The sequence below is a fragment of the Osmerus eperlanus genome, chromosome 12 (genome assembly GCF_963692335.1).
Source record: "Osmerus eperlanus chromosome 12, fOsmEpe2.1, whole genome shotgun sequence".
NCBI classification, from domain to species: domain Eukaryota; kingdom Metazoa; phylum Chordata; class Actinopteri; order Osmeriformes; family Osmeridae; genus Osmerus; species Osmerus eperlanus.
The window spans coordinates 7,389,655-7,400,738 of NC_085029.1; the positions used below are offsets into that span (position 1 = coordinate 7,389,655).

The 11,084-nt window shown below is 47.8% G+C and overlaps 1 protein-coding gene across 1 annotated transcript; it reads right to left on the reverse strand.

Moving 5' to 3' along the window:
* Window positions 1–1,430: 1,430 nt before the first annotated feature.
* gsg1l2b (gsg1-like 2b) lies at window positions 1,431–10,156 on the reverse strand. Its single transcript, XM_062475591.1, has 5 exons — window positions 9,680–10,156; window positions 8,166–8,213; window positions 5,199–5,351; window positions 2,066–2,177; window positions 1,431–1,731 (listed from the first exon to the last, which is right to left on the reverse strand). The coding sequence occupies exons 1-5, from the start codon at window positions 9,978–9,980 to the stop codon at window positions 1,431–1,433; spliced, it is 915 nt and encodes a 304-aa protein (XP_062331575.1). The 5' UTR covers window positions 9,981–10,156.
* Window positions 10,157–11,084: the final 928 nt, after the last annotated feature.

The window sequence follows — 11,084 nt, forward strand, 5'->3', positions numbered from 1 at the left end:
CAGCGGTCTGGAAAGACAGAAGGCTACCAGCGTCTATCCCCAACCGAGGTTTATAAGGACTGCTGCCCCGCCGGACCGCAACAATAGTTCAAATGAATTTACGTTTTTTTTGAAGTGCGACTCCACCCACTAAACTAACTTGATATAAATAGACCTTAAATTAGCGGCGTCTCAGTGATGTGGGTCTGTCTCTAAGAGAACGTTCTAGGCACAGATGCAGGGCTCTTAAGTGTTATGAAAAGTTTGGGGTGAGATTACCATACCTGTCAACGTTGACAGGTCTGGTACGTGATGGGAAACGGGGCGACGGGCGACGGGGCAATGGGGGCGGGGGCAACGAGTGGGGGGAGGGGCTGGTGCTGGCGACGTTTGTGATTGGCTGGTAGATGACATTTAACTGTGTATAACTCGAGACAACTATCAAGTCGACACACACATCTTCCCTCAGTATGCCTGCACCATTAATTGTATATCGGGACAAGTTACCCCTTACTTCTCGGTGTGAGGAATGGTCGAAATGCGCGCGAGAAGTACGATGTGTCGCGTGAGAGCGTGAGAGATGTGCTGAGCTGCGGTGAGCGGGAGCTTCATCACGAGCAGAAAGAAGTCCTCAAGATCAGACAAGCGGCGGGGAAACGTCAGTCGGGCTTTCCCAGACTGCAGTCCCCCCCTCAACAGTGTATGAACCTTTCATGGTGAAGCGTTGAGGTCCAGGGTCAGGGCCTCGACGCTCACCCCCCCCCCCCCCCCCCCCCTCATATGGGTTGAAAATAGGACATTTCAAAGGCTCACAGTAATATTCAACTTCAAATATGAATCAATAGATCTACATACATAAATAATGTGCTGTACAGAAATATACAATAAATTATCAAATGCACTTTAAGTCACAGTATGATCAAACTGTGTATAATCTCTAAATCATACATTCCAGTTCCCTAAATTCAAAAATACATATTCAATGCGTACCCAATATACTATTCCACAGTAAGTAAACTTATTTTTTATGCGAAATCTTCAAAAGATGACCATTCATCATCTGAGTCTGGATGAGTTTTGGCAGTTTGCACAGAAAGCTAGGCTACATGGATTCTGCACTTTTTTAAATTGTATTTTTTTAAATCCAGAAACATCTAAATGATTGCGCGTCGTCCTCGGTAACGGTGGGATGTTTGTTTTGTTTGGCGAGCTGTTCAGAGTTGGTCAGTGGAAGAGAGCAGTTATCAAAGGCACTCATCTCAGGCCCAGGCATCCACGATCATCCTCTCACATCACTCCATCTTTATCTTTCTTTATATATCCTTCTATTCAATATGTCTAACGGTGACTCCATCAACATGCTTAACTCCTTTTTAAACAGGTTGTCTATACAACTCTCATCCACCGACCATCATCATCTCACCTTCATCCACCCCCCCCCCCCCCCCCCCTCAGCAGTACTCCTCCCCCTGGGAGTCAGGCAGGTCGTTGAGGTCCAGGAAGACGGAGGCGTTGGAGAGCTTGCGTCCGTTGGCGGACAGATCCAGCAGCTCCTCGGTGGTGCTGGGGACCGAGCTGATGTACATGTCCCACACCTGCTCAGGTGAGTCCAGTTCCAGAAGCTTCTGTTTGATCTTCAGGTTCTTCTCGATGTTCCTGCGCTTGTGCTTGAACTCCAGGATGGTCTTGGTGTAGCGGTTGATGGTGGTGACGGAAGACGCCATGCAAGCCGTGAACGAGCCCCACGCCAGCCTGCGGGATTGTGGGTAAAGGAGAATTGACTTCCTGGTTTGTTTTCTGCAGATGCGACCGCATTGAGTACTGGTGACACTGAATGGTTAAGCTAATAAAGTTGATCTAAAACACTTCGGATGTGTTCAGGCTGTAAAATGTGCATGCATAGGTACACCTCATAGTCTAGATGCGTGTGTGCGTGCGTGCGTGAGCTCGTTCCCGCACGTACGAGTGTGACTGCGTGTGTATATGTCTGCATGCGTACATGTAAGTGTGTACGGGTTTGAGTGTGTACGTGTGAGGGTGCACATGGCGTGTGTGCACGGGTTCGAGCGTGAGGGTGCCAGCTTACATGTAGGACCAGCTGTAGTCCCAAGTCTGGGGCTTCCAGTCCTCAGGTCCCAGACTCACAGTGAGCTGGAAGGCTGTGGTGTACATCATATGAGCCACCATGCCAAGCAGACCTGGAGAGACACCAAACACCGGTCAAACACCCATCCCAGCTTGACAAGACTGTGGTGAATATCATAGTCAGGAAGTCGATGCGCCTGCACTTGTGCCTGTTACTAATGGAAAATTGAACCATACAGACTATTCCTAATCCTCACAGCTGATCTGAGATAGTCGTCTCGCGAGGCCCCTATGCAGTGTCATCTTTTGCCCACTGGGTGGCAATGCAGCACTACTGATGCCATCATGTCAGTCAGCCTCCACAAGTTGGTCACTGTTGCTCTGGTTACGTCCAGCCCATTTTTTTTCTCTCTCCAAACTAAGCCTTGACTGAATGGAAGTCAATGGTCGGACTCTCATTGACACGCTCTCTCCCTCTCTTTGTGTGTCACCGGTCGCTCTCTTCTTCTCTCCGTCTGCCAATCGATGTCTTTTCTCGCTCTGTCGCCTGGTTCAGGTCCTTGACAGCCTTGACAGACAACTGAGACAAGGGATCTGAACCTCAGTCTAGACTTTCATCACGCTGAGAGAGTCAGACAGGGAGGGAGAGAACGCGAGAGGGAGGGAGAGAGGGAGGTAGGGAGAGAGGGAGGGCGGGAGAGAGACAAAGAAAGAAAGCATGAAAGGAAAGAGAGCAAGTGACACAAAAAGAGAAGACAGAGAGACAGAAAGGGCGAGTGAGAGAGACAGGCAGGAGAGAGTGAGAGCTAAACAGAGAGAGAGAAAGTGAGATACATTCTGACAGAAAGAGGGAGGGACCTTTAGACAGAAAGAGAGAAAGAGAGAGAGAGAGAGAGAGAGAGAGAGAGAGAGAGAGAGAGAGAGAGAGAGAGAGAGAGAGAGAGAGAGAGAGAGAGAAAAGAGAGATGCTGCGTATGAATCCGATTACAGTGGACTGTCTGTAAGCTCCTCAAATCCCCGCCACAGAAGGACTCTGTCACCCAATCAACATTCAGATTTATTGTAACATATTCAACATGTCTAAATTCACCAAAGCTGACTGGGAGCACTAGGTACAATTCCCAGAACCAAGCCAAGCAAGGCAGGGAGATGTCTGGCAATTAAGGTAAAAAAGAAAGTCTGAAAAGGTTTCATTTTGGTTATGAAACTCTTGACTCTCTCCGTCTAATGACTTACACTGTGATTGTTATTGGATGAGACAGATGACCTGTCAGTGGGGAGTAACCTTCTTCCCCTCATCTTTATGCTTAGACATCTCTCTCCCTCGTTCACACACACACACACACACACACACACACACACCCTCACTCACTCTCTTTCCCTCTTTCGCACACACACACACACACACACCCACACACACACACACACACACACACACACACACACACACACACACACACACACACACACACTCACTCACTCACTCACTCACTCACTCACTCACTCACTCACTCTCTCTCTATCCCTCTTTCGCACACACACACACACCCTTTTCTCTCTCACACACCCTCTCTCACTCTCTCCCTCTCACACCCTTTCTCTTCCTCCTCTCCCTCCCTCCCTTTCTATAGATGTGAGATCCAATTACCCGTGAATAGTTCACACAGAGAGACCCTCACAGAGTCTTACATGGTGGATAGCTGTATTGATTTCATTTTAGACAAGTACGAGGGATTTCAAATGTACGAGTCAACACCCCCCACCCAGACCCCCCCCCCACCCCCCAATCCTCAACCCCTCCACCCTCCCATCCTCAGCCCCTCCATCCACCCAACACAGGTACATTACAGTACAATCTCATGCAAGACTAACACCCAAAGAGCCTTTTCTCAACAAATGGTGTTCCTTGCTATGGTTGATAAGATCTGCTGTTTTACAGCAAAGTGGCTGCTAGGTTTAATTTACTTCTAATGAGGTTTCTAGGGGTTTACAGGGGTCTGAGCTTGCCTCAGCAATCTGCTTGGCCCCTCTGTCATAACTCCTTCCTCTGGGGATGAATCAAGACAGAGGGCTGGGGACGTGATGGTGGTTATGGTGGCGATAAAGTACCAAGTTTACTACAACCCAGGGATGTTTGTGTTCAACTCAGAGCTGAGGTAATGAAATGTCCTCCGCTCTTTACCTCTCTCTCCATCTGTCTCTCTGACTCTCTCTTTATGACTTCCTCTGACTCACTCACTCTCTATCTCTCTCTCTCTCTCTATTTTTCTCTCTCTCCAGAGATACACAACTTTAATAAAGGTCTCCCCACTCCTCCCCTCCCCTCCTTTTAACACCCCCAGCTTCAGATCCAGCCCCTCCTTCTAAACTCATTACAGACGCATCTCAACAGACCCTCTCTGTCTGAAACACGCTGTTTATGGAACACATCATGCAGCAAGCTCCAAGTTTATTTGCGATTTGCAGGAACATTGGAATTCTTTGGTCCTGCTCCTCAAGACAAGTTTCCAAGCAGCCTATCTAAACGTATATTGAACACATCCTAATCCTTTATGAGCTGCCATCCTTATCAACAGTGTAACATAACCAAGGCTGGCTTGGTCGTTGTCGACCAGAGCGCCCACGGCTGCTGAGTCATCTGTCCCAGGACGGAGCCTCGTCTTCAGGCAGAGGATTAGTGAGAAGGTCACCGTTCAGAACACCTCCCTCCGGGCTAAGACACTGACAGCCTTCTGAGTTCACGCTGCAGGATGGCTACGGGCGACTGACTGCGTTGCTTGGGAGTGGGATGGCTAACTGAGGGTGAATTGGCTAATTGACAGTGAACCGGCTAACTGACAGTTGGTTGGATAACTGATAATAACTTGGCTAATTGTCATGTGGTTGGCTAACTGATAGTGAATTGTCTAACTGACAGATGGTTGGCTAACTGATAGAGACTCTGTCTAGCAGGCAGTTGCACTAAACGGATGTTTCAGCTGTCAACTGTCTAACCCTGGGATTCCACAGGTTTGGAGACTGATTTTATTTGCATCAAGGGTTTATTGAGAAAAAGCACACACACATACACTCACTTACAGACATACACACACACAGAAAACACGACTAAATAGATTAATTCAGCAAGCGGTTACCTGACAAGACAGTGCAAATAGCAGCGAAGGCGTTCAGTTTGAGTCCGTCGATGACGTTGCCAAAACGACAGACCTCTATGGACATGAGGATGCCCCCAGTGGCCAGGAGGAGTATGTACAGGCACTCTGCCACTATGCACAGCCACAACACTCCTAAGAAGCGAGAGAGAGAGAGAGAGAGAGAGAGAGAGAGAGAGAGAGAGAAAGAGAGGGAGGGAGGGGTAGAAAGGGTGAGGGGATTAGGTAAAAGGAGGAATCAAGGGGGGCGGGGGGGGGAGCGAGGGAGGAGGGAAGGAGAGGAGCACATGAGGGCATGGGGGATGGAGATGGGTGGAGGGAGGGAGAGAGTGATTGATTGAGGGGGAGGATAGGGGTTAGGAGAACGAACTCAAGGTGATGGTGCAGGGCGAAATGACGGGAGGAGGGAAAGAGAGCGAAGGGGAGAGGGGTTGTGAGAGGTGGGGGTAGTGATAGACAGAGAAAAAAAGGTGGAACCCAAGTGAAGCGTCAGAGAGGTGGGGAGAGAGGATGGGTAGGGGTAGCAAGAGAGAGGTGGACATTTGAAGAGAGGTGCATTAGCGGAGAGAGGAGGGGAGAGGCGGGGGTAGGCGGAGCGAGAGAGAGAGAGAGAACGAGGAAACGAGTGAGAGGAAGAGTGAGACAGAGAGTCAGAAAGAGAAAGTGTGAGGGAAAAAGAGAGGGAGAGAGAGAGGGAGAAAATGAACAGTGACCCTTCCACTTGTATCATTAACCTTTGCTGCTAGAGAGCAAATCTATCTGGCTCAACGAGACATCTAGTCTCCAACCTGACAGACTCGCTCATGGATGGGGGCGAGGAATGAAATGACATGTGTGGTGAATACCACAGGCCGGCAGAAGGTTGAAAGGAAAATAGCTAGCCCATGCGCTAAGCTTTTCACTGCTCTGCGAATAACCTCCACACAGAAGCATCGTACAACAGATTGTCATGTTGGTGTGAGGCTTTTTCCAACAATCATTTATACAGTAGAAGAGAAAAAAAGGGGTCTCTGTTTAACTGTTCACGCCTAAATCCGAAATAGGATTGCGAATGTCAATCAAAGACGTGTACATTTACATTTTGTGCTGGGATTATGTGATTATACACGTCTCTTGTTGAACATGGCGTAAACATAAGTCTTATGTCATATTTATATAATTTACTCCATACTTGTTAGTCACATTTTAATCCTTCAGTTTACTGGTTCTCCAAATCCTATCATAACCACTTCCTTTCCTTGTGGGACAGCTTTCTAGTATCATCTACGACTAATAATGGGAGTTACAGGATGCATGTCTTGTATGATAATCACATCATTCAGATTAAGAAGGGAAGCAGAGATACTCTGAACTAGTTCTGGCTGTTCTGGTTTGTGTGTGTGTGTGTGTGGGTTCGGGTCTCTGTGAGGAGAGTGGCGAGGTAAAGCAGGTGTAGGTTGGCGTGTGTGGAGGTGAACGACGGGGTTGATTGGTGTGTGGTGGTGAAGCAAGGAGTTTGTGGAGGATTTGTGGAGGTGAGGCAGGCACAGACTGTTAGGCTGGTGTGTGTGGACTGAGGAGGTGATGAGGTGGGCTTTGTGTGTGGTGAAGGGAGGAGTGGGCGGGTGTGTGTGGAGATGAGGCAGGCTGGTGTATGTGGAGGTGAGGCAGGCTGGTGTGTGGAGGTGAGGCAGGCTGGTGTGTGGAGATGAGGCAGGCTGGTGTATGTGTAGTTGAGGCAGGCTGGTGTGTGTGTAGTTGAGGCAGACTGGTGTGTGTGGAGGTGAGGCAGGCTGGTGTGTGTGGAGGTGAGGCAGGCTGGTGTGTGGAGATGAGGCAGGCTGGTGTGTGTGGAGGTGAGGCAGGCTGGTGTGTGTGGAGGTGAGGCAGGCTGGTGTGTGGAGATGAGGCAGGCTGGTGTGTGTGGAGGTGAGGCAGGCTGGTGTGTGTGGAGGTGAGGCAGGCTGGTGTGTGGAGATGAGGCAGGCTGGTGTGTGTGGAGGTGAGGCAGGCTGGTGTGTGTGGAGGTGAGGCAGGCTGGTGTGTGTGGAGATGAGGCAGGCTGGTGTGTGTGGAGGTGAGGCAGGCTGGTGTGTGTGGAGGTGAGGCAGGCTGGTGTGTGTGGAGGTGAGGCAGGCTGGTGTGTGTGGAGGTGAGGCAGGCTGGTGTGTGTGGAGGTGAGGCAGGCTGGTGTGTGTGGAGGTGAGGCAGGCTGGTGTGTGTGGAGGTGAGGCAGGCTGGTGTGTGTGGAGATGAGGCAGGCTGGTGTGTGTGGAGGTGAGGCAGGCTGGTGTGTGTGGAGGTGAGGCAGGCTGGTGTGTGTGGAGGTGAGGCAGGCTGGTGTGTGTGGAGGTGAATAAGGCACAGAGTGGAAGGCTTGACACACAGCAGGTCAGACTGATGCTGGAGGACATTGGAGGGAATGATGAAAGGATAGAGGCTGCTAACTGACCACGCTCTCTCTCTCTCTCTCTCTCTCTCTCTCTCTTTCTCTCTCTCTCTCAGAACAGAGACACAGTCCTCATGAAGTCTACCGACTGAACTCGAATTGAATCACTACACGAATTGAGTCATGTTTAAATGTTACATATTTTCCCATTAGCCACTCTGTAAAAGATGACATACACAGTACTTTTTCTTTTGACGGTCATGTTGTCCTTAGTGTTATTCAGTATATCAGTACAAGTAAGTAAATACCATCATTTTTTTCTCTACAATCAGCTTTTCACATTCCCCTCTGGACTGAATTCCAGTTGAGAACATTATCCCATGTTTATAAAGAGAAGGTTTCATTTTCACCTGTGAGGTTTTCTCGGAATACCAGGATGGAATGGACGGATGATTAGAATCTTGGAATGATGAACAGAGAAGAGTCTCTGTATCCTGGTGGTTTAATCTCCATGTGATTCAGCTGTAGAAAGGCTTACAGAGCAAGGATTAAGCATGCCAAACACAGCACTGCTGTCCTACCTCGCTCATTGGAAGGGGCCACGTATATGAAACTTCTGCAGTTCTCCCCTGAAACAGAATGACATCACATGTAGACTTCATCCATAATTCAGTGCTTACTTTGTAGTACAGCCATGTTAGCCATAATAAATGTACAAAAAAAAATCGTGAAAAAAAAGAAAAAGAAAACATAAAAAATTTTCTGAAGGAACAAAACAAAGACAACATTGTTTTACTTGCAAATGGGAATGAATTCAATCATACGTATTGGAATGTGTCACACACACAAAAAAAGTGAGTCATGTATCGATACATGTTTAGAATGAAAAAAAAGGAAGAGAAGTGTACTGGTCTTTGCAGTGTGACACAGACACACGTGAAGGGAGCAGCACCACTGGGAATAACACACATGCAGGAGGGTCCACCAGAGACACATTTCCTCCGCATTTTCCCATCCTGCTGCCCTTCCTCCAAGGGCATCCAGGAGCAGTGGTCTGTCATATCAACAGGGGCCAAGTGCTCACCCATGTCCTGGCCAGGAGAGCAATGTGTTCGGCATGTTTTACAGTAATATAGCATGTTTTTTTCTTCTTCCTGCAGATGAAACCCATGTGGTTCTCACATGGGTTTCAAACCACAGGGAGCTCATGCACACAGGCTGGCACCCCACACAGGAAGCCCGAGGAGAAGCCCACTTGAGCACCAAATGGTGCCGCAGGCGGGAATCAAACCCATGACCTTCTTGCTGTGAGGCGCGGCGCTGAGCCACTGTGGTCCACCTGCGTAGTGATGCCGTTACAGTCATTTTTATGTACTTACATGCAGGCATAGATCATATTGAATAATGTTTAATCCAGTCAGATAGCTTTTGCTATGTATCAACCGTAAGAGTTTTAATCCTTGATCATTGGTTTGACTGAATCCCAGAAAACTCAGTTCTCTTCTGATCTCATGATTGGGTAATTTATGAAGCACATCGGGCCTACTTAAATACATACTTTACAACGATCATGGACAAAGACAGGTGCGAATATGGACACATTTTAATTGTAGAATGCATTATCTATAAATCTGATCAAATGTGCTGTCTTTGTAGTCTTATGTTTATAGTCAAATTCAGGTCCCGCTTAAAATCTTTCTACCAGGAAATTCATTCACATGTCTCTAAAATGTATTGATGTCATATGGCAAAACACTAGCAGACTTAAAAAGTACCAGTCAAGAAATATGAAACACTTGCCACTAACGCTTTGTTAAAGAAATCTTTCATCGTCACACCTGACTTTACGCACACACTTGTTTTTTCTGTTCTACGACAATAACAAAATAACAAGTATATTTCTATATACTTGTTTCTATATATTTCTATATAATCGCACAGAAATATTATTTAATTACTTAAATAAAAAATACATTATAATAATAAATAAGTGCCCGTTGCCACTGACACCGTGCGTAAAGTGCGTTTCTAATAAGCGTCGTCATCTCGCAGGCTACTCAAGAAGTTAAAAACAGGCTCTTCAAACTGCTTTTACCGGTCATGTTGACGTTCTGTTCGCAAGAGAACCAAATTCCGGTGTGAAACTTCCTCATCAGGTATTTGTCCTCTCCCGTTTCCCAGATGTACTGGACCAGACGAGTGTCATTAAGGTTCGAACTGTTGAACCTAATGCAGAACGACTGTCTAGTCTTCACCGGTCCGGTACAGAACGGTTTAACTACTTTCCGCGTCCCCTCACACCAGTAGCTGGTAGAAAGCGCGGACAGCGCCAGAAACAAGGCAATGAAGTTCAAGGTAAGCGCCAGCGAGGCTCTCCGTCGCCGATCAATCCCCATTTCACAGACGAAGACAGGGGACACAAGCTAATCCTATAAATGTAACACGTTTATATGTCGACTTCTCCTCAAATCCACATAATACGTCTTTCCATTACAATGTCCGCGACTAATTACAGCGCACGCGTCTAGCTCCTGCCGCGCGTGATCCGATGTGCTCTTTTGTGCAGCTGCTACTCACATTTTGTACCCCCTCCTCCCCTTAACTCATCCCTCGTTTTCGCTCAATATCTCCTCCTCTTCACGCCTCAATGAGAGACTGAAGCCCTCCCCAACTTGACACGTTTCTTTTCCGTTATCTATGGATTGTGTTTGATGTATAGGCCTCCTTGATGAACAAATACAGTACACTCATATCCACATTCATGGCCATCCATGAGACCCGTTGGCAATAAATCACAATTGAAATCAATATGGATTAATTTGCCTTTACAGTTTCAATGGAAACGAAACTGATGGCTATAGCGATGGTGATATTAATCAGAGATGACTTTTTCCGCACCTAATCTGCCTGGGCCAGGCATGTAATGGGTATGGTAATGCCTGTGTTCAGCTGGGGAGACTAAAGGTTGGGATGGGATGGGATGGGCCTGTTTGTCACCTTCTAATCAGGGAAATTGACAGAAATCGTTAATGGTGGTTCCAAGTCTAATGCCCGCTACTGTGACTAAATAGCCAGCTGCCAAATTATCCAAATCTCAATTTAGTCTGCTTCTCTCACACCTCTTTTTGTCTGCTGTCACTTGGGAGAGAGAATACGTTAGTGCGTGTGTGTGTGTGCGGAGGGGGGGGGGGTAGGTTCAGAATATTGAGTCTTATTGTTCTACATCCCTCTGAAACCTTTTTCACAAGTCTTCACAGGCATGTTAGCCTGCTACCACTAACTGTGTGTGTATGTGTGTGCTGGTGTGTGTGCGATTGTACATGCGTGCGCTTGTGTGTGTGTCTGTCTTTCAGTGTGGTCGGTGTATGTGTGGTGTGTGTCTGTCCGAGTGTGTAAGGTGTGTGTGTGGTGTGGTGTGGTGTGTGTGTGTCTAGGCCGGCCCCCCGGGGCTAAAGCCAGGTGGCTGAGTGGTGAGGGAATCGGGCTAGTAATCCGAAGGT